This window comes from Umbelopsis ramanniana (genome assembly GCF_025399195.1).
Source record: "Umbelopsis ramanniana AG unplaced genomic scaffold K450scaffold_12, whole genome shotgun sequence".
In the NCBI taxonomy this organism is placed as follows: domain Eukaryota; kingdom Fungi; phylum Mucoromycota; class Umbelopsidomycetes; order Umbelopsidales; family Umbelopsidaceae; genus Umbelopsis; species Umbelopsis ramanniana.
In genome coordinates, this window is record NW_026252098.1 from 404,217 (window position 1) to 422,962 (window position 18,746).

The window sequence follows — 18,746 nt, forward strand, 5'->3', positions numbered from 1 at the left end:
ACAGCACTCACTTTTGGCGTGCCCTGAATTTCATGCCAGCACATTTATACCGCGCTGCTTACAATTTGTGTTCGCCGCTGGAGGATCTTCTTTCAAATTGCCATCCAGCCAGCCACCGCCCAGAAAATAAAAGTGGATGTGAACCGTTTTCTAAACGCTTTGCTCCACATGGCTAGCGCTGCCAACCATAAGACACGGTGACCATCAGCAGTCACTTACCATGCAATCTTCCTTTTCGCTCTGGACCCTATGACTTGAGGGCCCATAAAAGCTGTATGCGACGTGCCGTTTTCTATGTTGTCCCCATCATGGTTCTCTCTCTTTTCCCTCTAACTACCATCATCCGCTTCTTTAATAACATTTGATCGTCCCTGGCAGCGTAGCACGAAGTCTAGATCTCCTTCTGACTCCAAGATCTAACGCAAATGGGGAAATACGGTTCAAATAGCGAGAAATCCAAATACAGATACGATAAAGTTTAGAGGCTTGATTGGAAATTACCAACTCTTTTATTTTATAATATTATTCAATGCTAAGTGAAGATCGTTTTTTGGGTTTGTACACGGTTATTGTTCTTTACTTCCCTGGTGGCTTCCGAGACGAAGAGAGCACTTATTCGTCATCAACAACGTTGGTTTCCAGACCTAGATCATGAGCAAGGTCTTAGTCTCAAGTTTGAGTGCGCGTCACAGATAGGAATGGGTTCAATTTTCAAATGAAAAAAGAAACCGCAATTCCAACCTCGGGCGGGTAAAGGCAGCTGGAAGTCAGCGACGGAACAAGTGTACATGTAAATGTGTGCTACGGAAACAGAGTTCCGACAGCAACACAAGAACATATATCACATTGTACCTGGTGCTTTCTACACAGCGAGCCTGTAGGATAGTACAGCAAAAAATGACAGAAATTTGGCCTTACCTTTGAATGATGCGACAGGGACATAGGACACGTGGGAGTAAAGCTTTTCCTTGGCGTCCTCATCGTCATTTCTACGTCTTGAGATTCGAACACGGATGCGGAATGGTACATTCTTGATTCCGTGGGACCAGATAGCCTTGTTCACATTGACGTCAAGACGAACATCTTTGGTTCCCATCTGCTTGCTAGCGAATTCTCTGATGGACTTGATGGCACGAGGAGCTCTCTTCTTGAAGCCCATTCCATGGACGCGCTTGTGCAGATGAATGGTATATTCTCTTGTAACAACATCAGCAAGAGTAGAACGCTTGTTTTGCTTGGTAGTGCTGCTTCTGGCCATTATAGATAGATAGATGGATGGATGGATGGGTAGAAAGTCTAAAGAGGGAATGGATGGATGTTTTGGCAACGTTAAATTTGGCAGCTATTCAAAAAGGCAGGGAAATTTTCAGCAGTTTAGCAGTCCCATGCTCAGTTTCAGCTCAGTTTCCAGCACACCTGCCCAGGGACCAACGCAAAAATGTAACAGTTGCTTTGTTATTACAACAAAATAAGTCTACTCATTATCCATTTCTAAATCCGCTAATCTACGTCCTAGAACATCTTTCAGCTCGTAAACCATTTTCTGTGAATCAGCTTTGTCTTCCTTTGCCCTAGCATCCACTTCTCTTTGTTCTTTAGCCTGAGCGATCCTTTGGGCTCGACTGAGTTTGCTCCGAGCTTTCTCGGTGTTGACCAATTCCGCTACTGTTTCGAACACTTGCGCTCGAGAAGCGTGAGGTAGATCAAACTGCTCTTCAGACCCTATGACGGGGCCACCAAGCTTGCCTTCATCAGTCTTCCTTTCCAGTATCTCTAATTCTTTCAAAGGTCTTTCATCGGTTTTCTCTGCTGCTTCACTTTGGGTATCTATTGGCTGTAACATCAGTCGCAGCGCTTCCTGTCCTTGCTGCCACTCTTTCATCATCAATTCGAAATCTTGTGACATGGACATAAATTGTTGAGTGAGTTGAGCATTACGATCACCACTATCATCTATCGAAAATAGAACACTCAGTACGATGTGACCTGCGGAGCAATGTACCTTTCAGATAGTCTACAAACCTTTCTCAAACTTTTGTGCATCCTCGTGGCAAAGATACATCTTCGCTTGCAGCGTCCGAAGTTGCTGTTGCAAACTGGACAATCTCTGGATGAAGACATCGGCGTCCCCTTGCTGCTTAGTCACCTTGCTTGTCTGATTAGTTTCCTCTGAATCACCCGAATCTGTCATTTCAAAAATTACATTTTAGCTATACAGCCTTTGTAAACCACGGACTGCATTTATCGTCGTTGGATGACCAACCCATGCATGCAATATCACTGCGATACTTACAAAGCATGTCATTCAGAATGTCCGTGCTCTCCAAAGCTATGTTCTCAACTTCCTGTGCTAAATGACTGATCTCTTTCTGGACTTGAATCCATTCTTGGCGATACACGCTATCTGAGGGTGATTTGCCCATATTGAGGATTCGAAGGGCGAGTATTTGTATCAAAAATTCTCGACGTCGAATATGCATAGCCAAACATGTCTGCTTGAGAAACTCCAGGGAGAGTTTGCTTGCATCTTCCACTTGCATCATTGATATCTCTGGCCCTGACTGTGAACTTGGATCCAACTGAGGATGAGCGTTGTATAGGTCATAAAGATGTAACATGGTAGATGTGTCCACGATTGGCGCCACATTCGCAATACTACAATTAAATTTGAAGATGGCTCGGTTCAATAATATGTACAATTTCTTTCTTGCTTCTTGACAACGCCGGTGCTTTGAATTTTGCTCAATTCGGCTGATGGGTGCGAGAGGTGTGGTGATTCGATAGCCGCGAGAGACAAGCTCAATTTCTTGTATCATATTCAGAACTCTATTTATCCGAGAATCCAGCACGCGACATTGCTTGATCAGATGTGATAGGCTTTTGAGCGTTATGGCATGACATTGCCGAAGTGATTGTCTCTTCTACAAAGTCAGGTACCGGTGAAAATGTCAGGTGCTGATACATCATTGCCAAACGTCACCCCATTGTATGCTGTGATCCTTACCATATTTCTATAAATCATAAATGTGGCAGCTGCTGACAGAGATGAGGTAATTGTTGTGTGCAGAGTTCGACGCATGTTGGGTAAGTGGTTTGCAAATGTTCGATTCGCTCCTACCATGACCAAGACACCGAATCCGTAGGCTGCAGCGTTCCAGCGCTCGACATGCTCGGACATACTGGATGTGGAAGGCTCATTCATTCTTATAACCGACTTGGATCTCACAGATACATTGTCGTTGAGTAGAGATGATGTGACAATAAGGTACTTAAATTCTTCGGTGAAGGCTATTTCTGCTGCTCTCGGTAACCGGGTTGATATAAAATCCTAGAAGCCATATGTTACACTTTTATGTTATATGTGTATTCAATTATCCAATGTGGCTTGCTTACCTTGATCAGCGAGTGACTATCCCAATAGTCATTTGCTAATGTGCGAATCTTGTCATACATGGTGGTAGGAGTGCCTGTTGATACCGAGGCTACCATGTCTTCAGAGACATCTATCTCTATAAGACACAACTTGCTGGTCACATAAACAGTACTCAAGAGGTATTTCTCAACGTTTATTACCTTGTAGATACTCGGCGAAGGGAGAATCTTCATATACTACGAAGTCGTGCATGCAATTCGAAGTAAGTCAGTCAGTGTCACAAGAATAATGAAAACGGGGACGTTTTGACCTTGATCGGAGTTTCGATAATGCCAATTGGTGTGAAGACAGGAGGCTACAAAGAAACAGAACATAGTCATACTATCGCGTTTTAGTAGATGTACAATGTTATAGCCATAAATTAAGCGATTAGATTGTCATATGTAGTATACAGTTTCAGAACATATGTGTCCAAAGCACAAACTACGACTTTGTTATATTCCACATGGATACTTCAACGCCTGCTGCCATGTGTTACTCCTGCGAGAAGTGCTTCCGATTTCCGTCTCTGCTAGCAAGACCGTGTAATGTTGCATGGTATCCACTCGTTAATGGATATACCTCGTGGACCATAGCCATCCAGAGCTTTTTTGTCCTCATTACTGGGATTACATTCATGTTGGTTTCCACGTGAAGCAAAATAAGCACTACAGTTAGGTGATGTGATTTTATTCCGAATATTATAAAATAATAAAAAAACTCGTAGTACTCTGTGAATCTATTTTTATTACTGGTGGATCATGTTCGGACGAACCTCCGGAGGTGCCTGTCAATCAACCGGTTCTAAGAGTAAAAATCAGAAGTCACGCACACACGTTATCTATCTCGCTTTCCGATCTTGTTGATCCTAACGTCTAGCATGTCGGCATTCTTTTACGGGACTTTGCAATCCGAAACTGTCCTTTTACGTGGTATGTACTATGATGTTTAAATAGCTTTCCATTGATTGAATTGGCTGTTCTAAAGCTCTTTCCAGTGTTATGTGGGGCGGACGTTCCCAACGAAACATTGGCTTCGAAGCTATCGACCCTCAAGCTTCGGCCAGCTGTTCTCAAGGTATGAATATCTAGTTGGCGCAATATGGATATATGTGCAACTCATTGCTAGCATTCAGTATGACGATACTGATGCATTTTTACGATAACGTAGGGCTATAGACGCCATGCACTAAAAGGCTTGGATTATCCTGGGGTGGTCAAGTCCGTGAGTGCCGAAAGTTCCGTTCTTGGATTACTGTGCGAAGGTCTTAATCGTCACGATATATTGAGATTGGATGCATTCGAAGGCGATGTGAGTTTGTTTACAATTAGATTAAGATGTTTTTGTTATCAACCTATACATTGACCATTTTTTGGGGGTAGGAATACGATCGTGTTACTGTTACCGTGTCTACAATTGGAACAACAGAGTATCCAGCAATTGAGACCAATATACCAACACAACTGTACCTATGGACGGCCGGTACCGAACACTTAGAAGATAGAGAATGGGAATTAGAAAAGTTTATTCAAGGTGCCCAAGTCGAATGGATGTCAGATCGATGTGAATTCAAAATGGTAGATCAATTGGTATGAGCGTCTAAATTTCGATCTTTAGCACCATTGGACATTGTTTATTTCTATCTATCTATGAATAGCCGACTATTCTGCTTCATTCTATGTATAAAATATGTCGCTCTTTTGCTTCGTTTACAACCTTTTTTGCGATGGCGTCTGTGGGCGGGTCGATAGGAGCAACAATTACATTTTCCGTGCGCTGGTCTGGCTCTTCCAAAGTATTTAATTGAGAATTCAGCATTCCCGCCAACATGAAATGATTGTGTCGTGCGGCCATGCGGGCTTGCAAAAGTTCGGGAGATCCCTTAAGATACACAAATGTGACTGACACCTTCGTTGCATTGACTTTGGACAACAGCTCTCTGTAGGATCTTCGCAAAGAAGAGCACGTTACCATTACAGCTCTTTTTGGTGACTTTTCATCAACATCTGGGTTATCATAGAGCGCTTCTGCTCGCTCGGAGAAGGCATCCCGGATAATATTTAACCATGGCCATCTATCATCATCCACCAAAGGAATACCTAAAGAACGATAGTCACTGGCGAGTTAGTTACAGTAACGCATCCGTTGATCGCATGAACCCTCTTTTCTCGACAGAAGATCTTCAACGTCTTTGCCAACTGTCATCCCTCGCCTGTCCTTACCTTTTGACATTTTGTCAATGTTAGCCTTGGGATGCAATTCATCGCCCTCAAGGACTTCGCATCCGAGAATCTTTTGACATGCGGCAGCAACGCTAGACTTTCCGCAGCCTGAAGTTCCCATAAATATAAATACTGGTACCGGTGGTTTGTGATAGTTGGCAGTCATTGTGAAGAAGGTAAAGAGGCTATCGGATCCATATTCCTGTTGGGGAGAAACTTGTTTGCTGAGATCAAAATGACATGTCCATAAAGTTTGACTTGTTGTCCGGTAACTGACTGCAAGCGGGGTAAGGTGAGTTTTCCGCCAAATTTCACTATCTCCGTAAATGCGTGGACATTGGGGTAATATATTGTCTCCAAAGAAAACGCTAATACCAGCATACTTTCTATCATAAATTTATTGATGATGCAGGAAAAAAGCAGGCACAAGGGGTTAAGCAAATTACTACTGCCAATTGCTCACTATGGCGCGCCGATGAAATACGGAACATCAGGTAAGGGGCGACAGGGATGGGCTGCTGCCTTAAGTATGGTCATATTGGAACACGTACATCTTTTTCGTCTTTTCTAGATTTCATTATTGTTCACTGACAAATGGCAGTATTGGAATTTCTTCGTCAACGCCACGTCCAAGGCTTGAAGGTGGCCCAAACGCGAGAGCTGGTCGATAAAATGTCTCGTGACAACGAAGAACCCAAACAGTCCGACGACGTGAACGAAAAGCTCCAGCCAACTCACGCCGTTAACCTTGCCACCCTGGCGCAAGCAGGCACATATATGCCCTTTCAAAGATTCTACGACCTTTCTGCCACACTATTGATCACAGCCCTATCAGCAGTCGTACGCATGTATCGCATTGATTATCCACCACAAGTTGTGTAAGTAACGTTGCTTTCATGCAGCAACAGACAAAAATCTGCGCTTCTTCCGCCAGACTTAATGTATTAAGATAGCTTTGACGAAACCCATTTTGGAAAGTTTGCTGCCAAGTATTTAAATGGTACATTCTTCTTCGACGTACATCCACCGGTGGGTATGACTGATCCGCACAACACCATATTTGAAATCATTCGTTGACAATTTGAATTCAAAGCTTGCCAAAATGATGATAGCTGGAGCTAGTCATGTAGCTGGATTTGATGGAGCTTTCGAGTTTACAAACATTGGAGAGTAGGTTATATAATTTATGGGGTTTGATATGGGCTACAACTGACAATGTTCAATTAGTGAATACGAAGGAAAAGTGCCGCATGTTCCTATCCGGTTGTTCTGCGCAACTTTTGGTGTGCTGACTATACCCATAGCTTATTTGACAATTCGTGCTGCTGGATTTTCGAAACTGGCCGGTCTTATGGCGGCTATCATTGTATGCTTTGGTAGGCTTGACTTTCTTTGTCATGGCGATAAAAACGTATCCTCACATTAGCACACTGCGTCTTACTGATCATCATCAATAGAAAATGGATTTGTCACAAATCATCGACTTATACTTCTTGATGCCCCTCTCCTGTTTTTCACGGCTTCCACCGCTCTTTGTTGGTTAAATTTCCAGAACCAAAACCATAGGTATTGCATCATCTGAAGATCATGTAGCTTTCTTATAGGCTTTATTGACGTGGTAATCAACAGGAAGCCATATGGTTTTTGGTGGTGGTTTTGGCAAATAGGTACTGGCGCTTCTCTCGGCGCTGTGGCTAGCATAAAATGGGTCGGTCTCTTTACCATCGCCACTATTGGTCTACAAGTCATTGAAGAGCTATGGTTAATGCTCTGTGATAGAACTGTAACACCCGTAAGTTGAGTGCTGTTTACTCGCCTTTTTTCGTTTTATTCCTTGAGTTCTTACACACAGTTTCAGATGAAATTTCTAAAGGGGTTTGCTTCTCGAGCACTCTGCCTCATCGCTATTCCAATCGCCCTATACCTTGCTTGCTTCTGGGTTCATTTCAATATCTTGCCTCGATCAGGCGATGGAGAGTTCATGATGAGTGCTGCTTTTCGGTACAGTTTGAAAGGAAGTGCCCTCAAAAGCTCGTATGCAGGTATGTGTAGTGCATACTGATTCCAAAAGTTTATAGTAAATGGGCTCTGCCCCGTAACATTTAATGTCAGATGTTAGCTACGGTTCCAAACTCAACATTAGGCAAAACAGGGAAAGTGGTGGCTATCTGCATTCCCATCCATTATTCTATCCTGTTGGAAGTCTACGTAAGCTTCAATCATATTTTGTTTCCGGAGAGCCAATGCCTACATACGCTAATATATGTTATTACGTTTTCAGAACAACAAGTAACCGTATATGCGCACAACGACTACCACAATGACTGGATAATGATCCCTGAGCATGGCACGGAAATACCGGATCCTGAAAAAATCACGGAGCCGCTAACATGGGTAAAACATGGAGATGTTGTACGGCTACTTCACCCTGTTACCAATACTTATCTGTACAGTAAAAACATCAAGGCTCCAGTAACGCAATCCGACTACCACTTTGAAGTTAGGTACGATTCATATATCAGCAGGCATGAGACTAGTTTAGAGGGAAAAAACTAACGAAATGCTACATTTTATAGTGCATTTGATGTTTTCAGTGATACCAACAATCTTTGGAGGGTGGAGATATTGCGTGGGTCCAGCGATGATGATCAATCTGGTGGGCGACTTCGGGCTCTCAGAACGTTCTTTCGCCTTATACATGTCAACATGGGCTGTGCCTTGTATACGCGGGATAAAAGGTTACCTGAATGGGCATCGCTTCAAAATGAAGTGACATGCATGAAGTACGCAAAGAAGGATGAAGACACGACATTTTTTATTGAATCAAGCCAAGACATGCGATGTAAGTCATGTGTTTACATCCAACATTAGAAAGGATACGTTGGGTTATTTACCTCGAAAACATATTTTCAGTTACGGACCAAAATCCCGTAGTCGAGTATATGAAACCATCATTCTGGCAAAACTTTATTGCTTTGAATACAAAAATGTACAAGTCAAATGAGGCCCTGACCGCAAGTCATAACTATGAGTCGCGCCCTGGTGATTGGCCCTTCTTACACCGCGGCATCAATTACTGGTCAAAAGACAGGAACCACATTTACCTCCTCGGAAATCCTATTGCTTACTGGGCATCTTCTATTGCAGCAGTAGCTTTCCTTTTAGCAAAGCTGGCCATCGCCTTCCGGGAGCAGAGAGGTGTAATGTGTACAAACCCGACCCTGATGGTATTTTATAGTAGACCGACCGTTTTCTTTACCACAGCTTGGCTTCTTCACTGGCTTCCTTTCTTCTCTATGAAGCGACAATTGTTTCTGCATCACTATATGCCATCACTGTATTTTGCCATATTGATATCCATCGTCGCTTTTGAATACTCTACCAAACATCTGTCGAACAAATATCGCTACAGCGTTGCAGCTGCTATTGCTATCGCCTATCTGTATGTATTCTGGCGTTTTAGCGCCATCACCTATGGCTTGGATTGGACAAACAATAGCTGTTATGAAAATCGTCGTCTCAGGTCATCATGGGACTTCAACTGCGAGATGTAAGTACTGAAATTCTGGTTGAATTATGTCATTTAGAAATGTTGGGTAACCGAAGTTTTGTCCCAATGATGCTGCTTAGCTATCCATAATAGCCAAAATCGGCTGCAGGCCCACACCGATGGCTACCATGTTTGTCAACCGGGTATGTCAGAGAGGGTAAGACTATCCAAGTATTCGGTCAAAGGAACGAATTTATTAATTCGACGGTTTTTGCTATCGATAAATTCAAATAAAACTGAGAGTGCTAAATATGTGATAATCAGTGTACTTGTGATTTGGGTAGTGACATGGTCATGTACAATGGTGTTTGGTTGAGATGTATTATAATGTTCAGAAAAAGAACCTGCAATACGAAATTATCATGGAGGGCACTTAGTCAACCTTGCGTGACTTTCGTGTTCTTGGAGAAGACGGTGTCTTGGCTCCGTCTGATCTGGAAGCATCTTCATCCTCTTCGGACCCCATGCCCTGGGAGGCGGCAACACCAAAGCTAACAATGATCAAAAGGATAGTTACCGCCAAGCCGGTGTAGACAGCCCACGGAGGAAAACTGCTGAGTTTCTTCATGAATATGCCGATATAGCCAACACCGGTTCCACTTTAATTTCGTTAGGTATGGTGATTGATATTTTGAAGGACGCAACAGAACACTTACACTATGCTAAAAGGTGAGAAATACCCATTCCACACTGGTATATTCTCCCATTGTTTGTCCTTCAAGAAAGCCACGATGTCCTGAACATTTAACTTTGTGTCAACCTGTCTAACTATTAACGTCAAAAACGATGACGGCGAGTGTAAGTTAGTAAGACGCTTCAAGCCGCCACGTGTTAAACAAATGGATGAGAGTCGTCTCAACGTTTTCTGCTTACCCTGATGATCCTTAATATGGAACAAAGTTGGCAGCCTTGTGACAAAGAACTTGCTAGCCAAACCAGGGCTGCTATCAACATCAACTTTGGCAAGCTTGACGGCCAAGTCGCCTGGAAGGGTTCTGGCAACAGCTTCATAACGGGGGCCAAATTGCTTGCAAGCACCACACCATGGGGCATAGCTACAGGTTGTATCATAGGAACGGTCTGAAGTGAGAATTCAAATCGATATAGCCATTAGACTCTTGCGCGGTCAAGGAAGAACTTACAATTCAACGAGCCATTCGTCCGAGGTGCCGACGATAGAATCAAAGTTTCCATCAGTCAATTGAATAATTTCTTGACCAGCATTCTTTTCGCAAAGCACAAATGCAGCGAGAGACAGCAGCAAAAGGCCGTAGGTAGTGAGCTTCATGTTCAACTTGTGTTAAAGCCAGACTTCCTCACAATGCCTTTTCAACAGACAAAAAAGATTTGTGACTGCAGAATGGGTTGATTTTGTACCCTTTTTTTTGGGCTCGGGCATGAGATTGAGTGGTCATAATATCTTCTACCAACATCCATATTTTATATGAATTTCACTAGTTACATCTCGTTGCATGATGGCATATATTCATCCCAAATAATACACGTTTATAAAACTTTAAGAAATAGTAATAAGGAGCTACAATAGTTATATGTATACTGTAGATACGGTTAATGAATCAGGCAATGCTTTGGAAGAAATTGCCAGGAATCAAAGCTCGTTGTAAGTTAGGGTAGGCCATAGATTGAGCCTCCCACCATCCATCATCTTGCTTGTTGACTACAGCCATTACGTCTCCTGCTTGGAAGGACAATTCGGTGGGGATCTGTAGAAAATGAAATTCAACGTTAAGTAAACCAGAGCCGCAATGATAATGTGGCAAGCTATGTAATCTTATTTGTAGTTTACCTTTGCAGAATAACTCCAAAGGGCGCGGGCTGAAATAAAGAGAGATCATTCATATTAGCATTATGTATGAACACTTTAATTCAAATATACGTGATGAGATCATTTACCATATTCAAGCACAGGAGTGCCGTCATCCAATTCCTTTGCTCCTCCCTTTGCAGAGGTTGGTGGAAGAGAAGATTTTTGTGATAGAGATTGTGAGGTTCGTGGAGGGTCACTGACATCACTGTATTGCTCACGCTGTTGATGCTGCTCACGTTGCTGATGCTGCTCACGTTGCTGATGTTCACGTTGCCATGAAGGTGAGTTCATGTCAGACATGGAAGAGAAAGTCTGATTGTTGGTGGGATATGACAAGGAATCTTGACGAGGATTGTTCATAGCATATTGGTTGCCACCCACTCTTCCAAGAGAACTAGAACCAGAGATTGGATATTGTTCGCGATCTTCCTTGTGCTTCTTGGATTCCTTGTCTTTCTTTCCAAAGATGGCTAATGAGAATCGACCACCTTTACCCTCCTTGTTTGAGGAGGCTTTCTCAGCTGGCAGGCTGCTTCGCTGGTTAGCCTTGTCCGCCATGTTGGGACTGGCATTGTCTGGCCATCGTGGATCGGTAGGATTTCTCAGGGCGATCTTCATCTTGTCCAGTGGTCCCATTTTGTTGGGCTTACCAGTATTCATATTGGCATCGAGTTCATCGTTATATGCGTAACCATTGTTTGGTCCATACATGTTTCCTCGTCCATTCATATTTTCCGGTCCACCCCAGTCTTGTCTCTCTTGTTGTTGTCCAGGAGCTGCCAGCTTCATAGAGAGTAGCTCTGATGGTGGCAACTGGCTTCCCTTGGATAAGTTTTGATTGGGCATACGGGGTCCACTCACGCTTTTCATTCTGCCAACGTTGTTTTGCGGCTTTCCATTCTGTTGTTCAACATCCTCCGATGGATAACTGGTCAGATATTGAGACATGGGTTGTTCATTACCGTTTTGCGGATGTCCGTTTTGTCTATCGGATTGTTGTTGCCACGGTGGTGCTCGAATGCCCATTGTCTGCCCTTCCATACGTCCTTGTTGATTATTATTCATATCGTGCATAGATTGGGGTGGAGGTATTGAGCCTTGACTAGGATACTGTTGTTGCTGAGGACCGGGTGGAACGTTATTTTCTCGGCCAAACATTCTCATCATGCTGTCTCTAGTACCGTTTGTACCGTCACTTTCAGGAGATGATAAGTGAAGCTGGTTTCTTACGTTGCTCACGGTATCGTTGTTGTTATTGTTGATATTTTTGCCTGCAACGTCCTTTTGATCGTTTACAGATTCTCGCTTTTGACCGCCAGGAATGGCAATTTTGAGATTAGGTTGCTGCTTGCTATGGCGATGACTGAACGCATCATGTTCATCATTATATTCAGGCTCATTTACTTCACTGACTTCTCTCATGTGAGAATTACTGTTTTGTCTTTGCTCTGGCTGTTCAGAGTACCCGCTGGTAGAGAAGGTCTGATCAAAAGATGTTGGCTCGGAGACAGGGCTACTAACACTTTCGTACATTTTGGCATTTTGTGCTCGGACGGGAACCTGCTGGGGTCTACGAATGGAGCTGATCACCCATTTTTCATCCTTTGGAGGTGGACGTGGTGCATCCTTTACAGGCTGATTGTCGTCACTATCTTCTCCTTCCTCCTCATACTTTGTGTTAGCTGGTGCTTGCGCATAATTCTCATTTTGCTTCTGTAAATGCTCATTTGCTACACTGGGACCGTTGTCACCGTTGATGTATTGCTGTTGTTGTTCCAAGGAAGAGCGGGAGGTAGAGTGCTCAGAAGATCTCTCCTGGGTGTGAAGATACTGAGGGTTGATCATTGGTAAAAAGCTGTGTCGTGTATCGCTGGTGTAAGAATTGGACGGTGACATCTGAGGTTGTTGACCTTGCGAATAATTTTGCTGGTTGTCATATGGTGCCCCAAACCAATCTGAAGACCTTTGCTTCACAAAAGAGTCAGCAATGGGTGCCCGGTTCACAGACTCGTCTCTCAAACTGGGCGACATGATGGCAGAATGGCGATCAGAAGACGGACTGGTAGCAGGAGCACCCAAGGCAGGGCGAGTTTCCTTTGTTGGTGAGGTAACATCGTCTAGCATGGTCTCAACCTGGTGAAGAGCGATAGCTATAGCTTCATGGTGAGATTTGAGCTCATAATCATCCACAGGCAATTCTTCCTGTTGCCGAGAGTTGCGATTGATTGACTCTAGCGAGCTTCTACTTTCAGCCTTCGTAGCTGCAGTGGCGGCGGCGGCTGTAGCAATAGTAGGTGCCGAAACTTCACTAGCTTGACGCAGGCTGGCGTTTCGCAGCTCTTCTTCATCCGCATCCCGTTGGCGTTGCTCTTCAGCAGCTTTCTGTCTCTCCTCTTCCTCTTTTTGAAACTGTTGCTCAAGTTGCTCAGCTTGGTTGAGAACGGCTGTAGCTTCTGCATTTGTGTCAAAATAATTTTCAAATTTAACATGTTCTAAAATATTTGTGTTAACAATAAGATGAAGATTTACATAACAAAAATCTTTTTATGTCAACCTACCTGGCAACTGGTTACCGGTGCTTTTGTTATGGACGAAGTTGTTGATATCTCTATCGACATCGGTCGATTCCAAAGCACTACGAATTTTTTCACTTGCCTAATACAAAATAAATACGTGGTAAATGACCAAATTCAAGTAATAGGTGGTAACTTACTTGATCATTGATGATGAAAACACTAGAAAGTAAGTTTGCATATCTGTTTCAGAAAGATTAGGGTGAGGCTGAATTTAAAGGCTTAATGCAACAAAGAAATAAACGCCAGCTTACGCAAACAATGAACTTCGCAGATAGTTCAACCGATCCTCTTCCATAGATTGAAATACGTTGCAGGTTGTTTTGTGATCTTCTATCCACTTGCTGGATATGGAGGATAGCACAGACGTAGCACGTTTGTAATCTTGCTCTACATTTCAAAATAATACAAAATTGGTGAATGCACGTCCTTTTCCCAGTTATGAAGCTGATTTCATTTACGTACCTGCCATACCCATCAAGTCTTGAACATCCTTGATCTGTTGCTTTGTCTACATGTAAGGTCAGCAACTGATAGATGAGACTGACTAAATTCCACTCTACCTTACCTTTTCTACTTCTGCTGGAGTCATGCTAGACCTCGTCTCATTGAACGATTTCTGCATATCAACATATTTTTTGCATTCCTCTTCGTAAATCTCCTTCGCCTATAGAATTTGATGTAAGATTTGATATGTAACATGGAAGAAAGACGATAAAAAAACCGCTGGCCAACCTTGGCAACATTAGCCATGTGAAGCTCTTTTAACTGACGACTTTTCTCGACATGAGACAAATTCTACGCCAGTGGTGGTCAGTTACTGTTTCCGGTGTGATGTACTTTAGCTCATTCAAAATACACTTACGGCTTTTCTAGTATCTTTTTGATCCTTCACAAATCCAGCTAGAGGGAATTCCAGGAATTTCTTCAGCTTTTCTGATAGATCCAAATGAGCTCTAGCGGTAGCTTCCATTGCGCTTGGGATTTGCGATAAAGACTCAGAGAAAGTGCCTTGTTCAACTGAACCCAATGTCTGCTGTGATAACTTTAACAGTTTTTCACCGTACTCCTCTTCTATCTGAGCTCTGTAAAAATGGGAACGTCGGCGAACGGGCCACTTGAGTTTATAATTAGGGCACTGGGCATTTAGTCGAAATTGCCAACCCACCTCGTATCATATATACGTCGAAGCTCGTCACAAGTTTGCTTGGAGCTGCGTAGCTTATCAGCTATTACATCAATTCCGGAGTCGTCGGCTCCCTATTCCCGAGATCAAGAAGCATGATTAGGCAAATGGTGGCGGGCTGGCTGCAAACGTATTGACAGGTCACATTTACCCAAAAGTTGTTAGCAAATGTCGCTTCGGACGACAACTGAGAAGCGTCTTCATGCATGACGCTAAAATTGTCTGTTGTTGAGAAAGATTCTTGGCAAAGAAGTATGCGCTGTATTTTTAAAAAACTTTGGGACGGAGCTAAAAAAGGGATGGTGTTCATCCTACATCATTGAGAACACCTGTGTCACCTCCATCCAACGTCATGTTTAACACATTGCAGCCATCATAAACTTCTACTGGCGAGTGAGGCTATAAGATGTTGAAGCATAGCAGAAGGTCTAGTAACAGCAATAAAATGGAACATGTATTCGTTCTGTTCCCTCATTTTTGCGAGGGGTTTTACTGCGCTGTGACACATTTCTTTCAAGCATCCACGTTGGAACAAGTCAAATTGGGAATACAAATTATTCACACTGCACGGAGCTATTAAAGCAATTTTAACAAGATAAAAGAACTGAATGGGATCCACTACAGCTGAACAGAATAAAAAAAAAATAACGAATGCTTTACGACTCCATGGCGGTATCTTCAGCCTATAAATAGAATTAGCCCTTCGTTCATTTGGCAGATTGTTCTAACATGAGGATACTTACGGGTGGTGCTTGCATATAGTTGTCCATCTCAGCATCAAGTTCTTCTTGAGATTTCTTGGGTTGACCTTCTGATCTACGTCCACCACGGCCACCACGACCACCGCGACCACGTGAGTTACCTCCACGAGTAGAGCGAGGCTGGGATCGGACAGGTGCGGCTACAGCCACAGGAGCAGCTGGGCCAGCGGCATAAGCAATTCGCATAGGGCGACCTATACAATAAAATAAGTCGGTTATTATTTTTCTTCTTACAAAAAATATCAGAAATATTGGAATTGAAGTCTCGTACGGTCCAGTTCAATATCGTTGTAGGATGCCAAAGCTTTATCAGCATCCCGGTTGTTATCAAAGATAACATCGGCAACGCCAGTGGACTTTCCAGAAGGGCCTAGATGAATGAATGCTTTCCTCACTTTGCCAATTTGGCCAAAGAGATCCTTCAGCACACCAGAAGCGTCAGTGGTGGGGTGAGATGAAGAAATGGTGTCAAATTGATGCTCACGTAAAGATCCTTCTCTGTGACTTGGTAATGAAGATTTGAGACGAGCAAATGGTTGCTTCTTGGTGGTTGTGCACGAGCGTTTGCTACAGGACGCTGGATATTCGGCAATCAAAAAATTGAACATGAAAAGAGAAAGGGGAGAGAGTGGACGGGTGAAGGGAGTTTGCAAAAGTCAGAACATCGATCGATAGGCTTTTTTGTCATATCCAAGCGAAAAACAAAAAGACACGATGGTTTCCATGTACGCGAATTTCCGGTCGTCGTATTACAAGATGAGTTCTGCCAGTGGCTACGGACCCATTGGGACATTTGTAGTTCTTGGAGATCATCACGGTGGAGCCACCATTCACAATTGTTACCACGGCATCCGCGACTATGATTGATTCATAACGGATGATTGCAGCAAGCCAACTACAACTCTCTTTTCACGTTCGGAAAACCTTGGAGCGTCTTTTCGTCACCTTTTTGTACTTTGATCAACGTACCGAATAGGGAGTGTTTCTTGCTCTTGGCGCACCACCACTGCGTTTGTTGACTCCTCCAGAGGGTCCACGTCTAGCTCCACGTCGTCCAGCCTTGTTGGTAACGATGACATCGTCGAGTGCCATATCTAGAGCTCCGTCGTTTGACATGATGTTGTGTTAGAAGTAAAAGATTTAAGTTAAAGGGAAGGGAATGTGGAAGTCGCAACTGCTTTTGTTGCCACGCTCAATTTCCAAAGCTCAGCCATTGGTTCACGTCACAGAAGATCACGTGCTCATCGTCCATTCTGATGAGATATTTGCCTTTCTCCGGTTGCGATCATTACTAGGAAGTGCTTCTCTTAATTGAACAACGTTATAAACTCAAGGTTCGAAGGTTGTTCAATATAATCAAATATACAGCTGCACTTCTTTGCGAACGTTTATGCTACAAGGAAAGAATTGCTGCACCAAAATCAACTTGACACTCAGATTGCCTACGTCACGGTTTGTGCATGCCCTTTTTTGTTTTCACTCTCAAAATTTTGAGGCTTGGTTTCCCTACCTCAGCATAGCTTCTTCATAACACAATGATCAGGAACCTCGCTCGCCTGACAGCTTTCCGCGCTCCCGTCGCTGTGAGTATTCACTAAACTTATTGACGCCATATATGAGATAGACATAGGGAAGAATGCCACGAACTATCGTCAATGCCGTTGAAAATGGGCAATATGCCAGTACCTCAACATTTCATATATCAAAACCTCGACATTTCACCTCCTTTTCCGTATTTTGACCTGATTTATCAACAATTGACAACGGCACATGAACCCTATCATACCAGCGAAACTGTTACTAAGTCATGTTTGTTTATTTCCATTAGGCTCGTCTTAACCTCGGTGCCGTTTCCGTTGCTGCTCGCAGCTACGCTTCCGCCAAGCCCCAGACCTCTGAGGTCTCTTCCATCTTGGAGCAACGTATCCTTGGTGCCTCTGGTGATGTTGACATTCAGGAGACTGGTCGCGTTCTTTCCATTGGTGACGGTATTGCCCGTGTTTATGGTTTGAAGAACTGCCAGGCCGAAGAGATGGTTGAATTCTCCAGCGGTCTTAAGGTACTGAATATGTTTTCACCGTGTTTATGATTGAAGAAGTACAATTACTTATGCGTTCTTTGTGTTATAGGGTATGGCCCTTAACTTGGAACCCGACAACGTTGGTATTGTCGTTTTCGGTAACGATCGTTTGATCAAGGAAGGTGACACCGTCAAGCGTACCGGTGCCATTGTCGATGTTCCCGTCGGCCCTGGTCTTCTCGGACGTGTCGTCGATGCCCTTGGTAACCCCATTGATGGTAAGGGTCCTCTCGACAGCATTGGCCGTACCCGTGTCCAAGTCAAGGCCCCCGGTATTTTGCCCCGTCACTCCGTCCGCGAACCTATGCAAACTGGTATCAAGTCCGTCGACTCTATGGTCCCCATTGGTCGTGGTCAGCGTGAATTGATTATTGGTGATCGTCAAACTGGTAAGACTGCTGTCGCCCTTGACACCATCCTTAACCAGAAGAACTGGAACAACGGTTCTGATGAAGCCAAGAAGTTGTACTGTGTCTACGTTGCTGTTGGTCAGAAGCGTTCCACTGTTGCTCAGCTCGTCAGCACCCTTGAGAACAACGATGCCCTCAAGTACTCCATCATTGTTGCCGCCACCGCTTCCGAGGCTGCTCCTCTTCAATACCTTGCTCCTTTCTCTGGTGCTGCCATCGGTGAATGGTTCCGTGACAACGGTCGTCACTCTTTGATCATCTATGACGATTTGTCCAAGCAAGCTGTTGCTTACCGTCAAATGTCCCTTTTGCTTCGTCGTCCTCCCGGTCGTGAAGCCTACCCTGGTGACGTTTTCTACCTTCACTCCCGTCTTCTTGAGCGTGCTGCCAAGATGAACAAGGATTTCGGTTACGGTTCCATGACTGCCCTTCCCATCATTGAGACCCAGGGTGGTGATGTCTCTGCTTACATTCCCACTAACGTCATTTCCATCACTGACGGTCAGATCTTCTTGGAAGCTGAACTTTTCTTCAAGGGTATCCGTCCCGCCATTAACGTCGGTCTTTCCGTCTCCCGTGTCGGTTCCGCTGCCCAGACCAAGGCCATGAAGCAAGTTGCCGGTTCCCTCAAGCTTTTCCTTGCCCAATACCGTGAAGTCGCTGCTTTCGCTCAATTCGGTTCCGATTTGGATGCCTCCACCCAGTTCTTGTTGAACCGTGGTGC

General features: G+C 43.9%; 9 protein-coding genes across 9 annotated transcripts; 3 read left to right on the forward strand and 6 right to left on the reverse strand.

The window, feature by feature from the left end:
- Positions 1 to 374: 374 nt before the first annotated feature.
- Positions 375 to 1,311, reverse strand: K450DRAFT_230420 (uncharacterized protein). Its single transcript, XM_051587248.1, has 2 exons — positions 919 to 1,311; positions 375 to 644 (listed from the first exon to the last, which is right to left on the reverse strand). Exons 1-2 carry the CDS (start codon positions 1,256 to 1,258, stop codon positions 613 to 615), a joined length of 372 nt encoding a protein of 123 aa, XP_051447022.1. The 5' UTR covers positions 1,259 to 1,311; the 3' UTR covers positions 375 to 612.
- A 124-nt stretch (positions 1,312 to 1,435) lies between these two features.
- On the reverse strand, positions 1,436 to 3,766 carry K450DRAFT_230423 (uncharacterized protein). The gene is made up of 6 exons (XM_051587249.1): positions 3,574 to 3,766; positions 3,394 to 3,509; positions 3,005 to 3,328; positions 2,294 to 2,921; positions 2,023 to 2,184; positions 1,436 to 1,953 (listed from the first exon to the last, which is right to left on the reverse strand). Exons 1-6 carry the CDS (start codon positions 3,623 to 3,625, stop codon positions 1,475 to 1,477), a joined length of 1,761 nt encoding a protein of 586 aa, XP_051447023.1. The 5' UTR covers positions 3,626 to 3,766; the 3' UTR covers positions 1,436 to 1,474.
- A 413-nt stretch (positions 3,767 to 4,179) lies between these two features.
- K450DRAFT_230434 (uncharacterized protein) lies at positions 4,180 to 5,045 on the forward strand. The gene is made up of 4 exons (XM_051587250.1): positions 4,180 to 4,344; positions 4,410 to 4,489; positions 4,583 to 4,723; positions 4,795 to 5,045. Exons 1-4 carry the CDS (start codon positions 4,293 to 4,295, stop codon positions 5,005 to 5,007), a joined length of 486 nt encoding a protein of 161 aa, XP_051447024.1. The 5' UTR covers positions 4,180 to 4,292; the 3' UTR covers positions 5,008 to 5,045.
- K450DRAFT_230436 (uncharacterized protein) lies at positions 4,688 to 5,927 on the reverse strand. The gene is made up of 2 exons (XM_051587251.1): positions 5,635 to 5,927; positions 4,688 to 5,511 (listed from the first exon to the last, which is right to left on the reverse strand). Exons 1-2 carry the CDS (start codon positions 5,798 to 5,800, stop codon positions 5,084 to 5,086), a joined length of 594 nt encoding a protein of 197 aa, XP_051447025.1. The 5' UTR covers positions 5,801 to 5,927; the 3' UTR covers positions 4,688 to 5,083.
- A 436-nt stretch (positions 5,928 to 6,363) lies between these two features.
- K450DRAFT_230447 (uncharacterized protein) lies at positions 6,364 to 9,330 on the forward strand. Its single transcript, XM_051587252.1, has 11 exons — positions 6,364 to 6,512; positions 6,584 to 6,663; positions 6,728 to 6,804; positions 6,862 to 7,010; positions 7,092 to 7,200; positions 7,264 to 7,426; positions 7,493 to 7,676; positions 7,747 to 7,842; positions 7,916 to 8,138; positions 8,211 to 8,476; positions 8,548 to 9,330. The coding sequence occupies exons 3-11, from the start codon at positions 6,737 to 6,739 to the stop codon at positions 9,186 to 9,188; spliced, it is 1,899 nt and encodes a 632-aa protein (XP_051447026.1). The 5' UTR covers positions 6,364 to 6,512; positions 6,584 to 6,663; positions 6,728 to 6,736; the 3' UTR covers positions 9,189 to 9,330.
- A 42-nt stretch (positions 9,331 to 9,372) lies between these two features.
- K450DRAFT_230459 (uncharacterized protein) lies at positions 9,373 to 10,510 on the reverse strand. Its single transcript, XM_051587253.1, has 4 exons — positions 10,327 to 10,510; positions 10,058 to 10,239; positions 9,841 to 9,952; positions 9,373 to 9,783 (listed from the first exon to the last, which is right to left on the reverse strand). Exons 1-4 carry the CDS (start codon positions 10,470 to 10,472, stop codon positions 9,558 to 9,560), a joined length of 666 nt encoding a protein of 221 aa, XP_051447027.1. The 5' UTR covers positions 10,473 to 10,510; the 3' UTR covers positions 9,373 to 9,557.
- Positions 10,511 to 10,696: 186 nt separating this feature from the next.
- K450DRAFT_230468 (uncharacterized protein) lies at positions 10,697 to 15,463 on the reverse strand. Its single transcript, XM_051587254.1, has 12 exons — positions 14,923 to 15,463; positions 14,754 to 14,845; positions 14,451 to 14,670; positions 14,321 to 14,383; positions 14,154 to 14,252; positions 14,051 to 14,096; positions 13,840 to 13,975; positions 13,726 to 13,768; positions 13,571 to 13,667; positions 11,099 to 13,504; positions 10,992 to 11,020; positions 10,697 to 10,908 (listed from the first exon to the last, which is right to left on the reverse strand). The coding sequence occupies exons 1-12, from the start codon at positions 15,079 to 15,081 to the stop codon at positions 10,762 to 10,764; spliced, it is 3,537 nt and encodes a 1,178-aa protein (XP_051447028.1). The 5' UTR covers positions 15,082 to 15,463; the 3' UTR covers positions 10,697 to 10,761.
- Positions 15,255 to 16,810, reverse strand: K450DRAFT_230473 (uncharacterized protein). The gene is made up of 5 exons (XM_051587255.1): positions 16,502 to 16,810; positions 16,017 to 16,109; positions 15,804 to 15,951; positions 15,515 to 15,726; positions 15,255 to 15,454 (listed from the first exon to the last, which is right to left on the reverse strand). Exons 1-5 carry the CDS (start codon positions 16,646 to 16,648, stop codon positions 15,428 to 15,430), a joined length of 627 nt encoding a protein of 208 aa, XP_051447029.1. The 5' UTR covers positions 16,649 to 16,810; the 3' UTR covers positions 15,255 to 15,427.
- A 257-nt stretch (positions 16,811 to 17,067) lies between these two features.
- On the forward strand, positions 17,068 to 18,731 carry K450DRAFT_278731 (uncharacterized protein; the record flags this gene model as incomplete). Its single annotated transcript, XM_051593300.1, has 3 exons — positions 17,068 to 17,115; positions 17,361 to 17,591; positions 17,662 to 18,731. Coding segments are annotated over 3 exons (1,347 nt in total), but the record flags the coding sequence as incomplete, so codon positions are not given.
- Positions 18,732 to 18,746: the final 15 nt, after the last annotated feature.

Excerpts from the sequence above, each read along its gene's own strand:
- K450DRAFT_230436 (XM_051587251.1), bottom strand. The coding sequence starts at position 5,800 with ATGACTGCCAACTATCACAAACCACCGGTACCAGTATTTATATTTATG. Across the intron at positions 5,512-5,634 it reads CATTGACAAAATGTCAAAAG|GTATTCCTTTGGTGGATGAT; the intron begins GTAAGGACAGGC and ends ATCGTTCTTTAG.
- K450DRAFT_230459 (XM_051587253.1), bottom strand. The coding sequence starts at position 10,472 with ATGAAGCTCACTACCTACGGCCTTTTGCTGCTGTCTCTCGCTGCATTT. Across the intron at positions 9,953-10,057 it reads CCATATTAAGGATCATCAGG|TTAGACAGGTTGACACAAAG; the intron begins GTAAGCAGAAAA and ends TGACGTTAATAG. Across the intron at positions 9,784-9,840 it reads TTCTCACCTTTTAGCATAGT|TGGAACCGGTGTTGGCTATA; the intron begins GTAAGTGTTCTG and ends ACGAAATTAAAG.
- K450DRAFT_230420 (XM_051587248.1), bottom strand. The coding sequence starts at position 1,258 with ATGGCCAGAAGCAGCACTACCAAGCAAAACAAGCGTTCTACTCTTGCT. Across the intron at positions 645-918 it reads CCCTGTCGCATCATTCAAAG|GTCTGGAAACCAACGTTGTT; the intron begins GTAAGGCCAAAT and ends CTCATGATCTAG.
- K450DRAFT_230468 (XM_051587254.1), bottom strand. The coding sequence starts at position 15,081 with ATGAACACCATCCCTTTTTTAGCTCCGTCCCAAAGTTTTTTAAAAATA. Across the intron at positions 14,253-14,320 it reads ACATGGCTAATGTTGCCAAG|GCGAAGGAGATTTACGAAGA; the intron begins GTTGGCCAGCGG and ends CAAATTCTATAG. Across the intron at positions 13,668-13,725 it reads TTTTCATCATCAATGATCAA|GCAAGTGAAAAAATTCGTAG; the intron begins GTAAGTTACCAC and ends ATTTTGTATTAG.
- K450DRAFT_230473 (XM_051587255.1), bottom strand. The coding sequence starts at position 16,648 with ATGTCAAACGACGGAGCTCTAGATATGGCACTCGACGATGTCATCGTT. Across the intron at positions 16,110-16,501 it reads CAAGAAACACTCCCTATTCG|CGTCCTGTAGCAAACGCTCG; the intron begins GTACGTTGATCA and ends CCGAATATCCAG. Across the intron at positions 15,952-16,016 it reads TCACAGAGAAGGATCTTTAC|GATCTCTTTGGCCAAATTGG; the intron begins GTGAGCATCAAT and ends GGTGTGCTGAAG.
- K450DRAFT_230447 (XM_051587252.1), top strand. The coding sequence starts at position 6,737 with ATGATGATAGCTGGAGCTAGTCATGTAGCTGGATTTGATGGAGCTTTC. Across the intron at positions 6,805-6,861 it reads GAGTTTACAAACATTGGAGA|TGAATACGAAGGAAAAGTGC; the intron begins GTAGGTTATATA and ends ATGTTCAATTAG. Across the intron at positions 7,201-7,263 it reads TTCCAGAACCAAAACCATAG|GAAGCCATATGGTTTTTGGT; the intron begins GTATTGCATCAT and ends GGTAATCAACAG.
- K450DRAFT_230434 (XM_051587250.1), top strand. The coding sequence starts at position 4,293 with ATGTCGGCATTCTTTTACGGGACTTTGCAATCCGAAACTGTCCTTTTA. Across the intron at positions 4,345-4,409 it reads CGAAACTGTCCTTTTACGTG|TGTTATGTGGGGCGGACGTT; the intron begins GTATGTACTATG and ends AGCTCTTTCCAG. Across the intron at positions 4,490-4,582 it reads TTCGGCCAGCTGTTCTCAAG|GGCTATAGACGCCATGCACT; the intron begins GTATGAATATCT and ends ACGATAACGTAG.
- K450DRAFT_230423 (XM_051587249.1), bottom strand. The coding sequence starts at position 3,625 with ATGCACGACTTCGTAGTATATGAAGATTCTCCCTTCGCCGAGTATCTA. Across the intron at positions 2,922-3,004 it reads TTATGATTTATAGAAATATG|AAGAGACAATCACTTCGGCA; the intron begins GTAAGGATCACA and ends CTGACTTTGTAG. Across the intron at positions 2,185-2,293 it reads CATTCTGAATGACATGCTTT|ATTCGGGTGATTCAGAGGAA; the intron begins GTAAGTATCGCA and ends TTGAAATGACAG.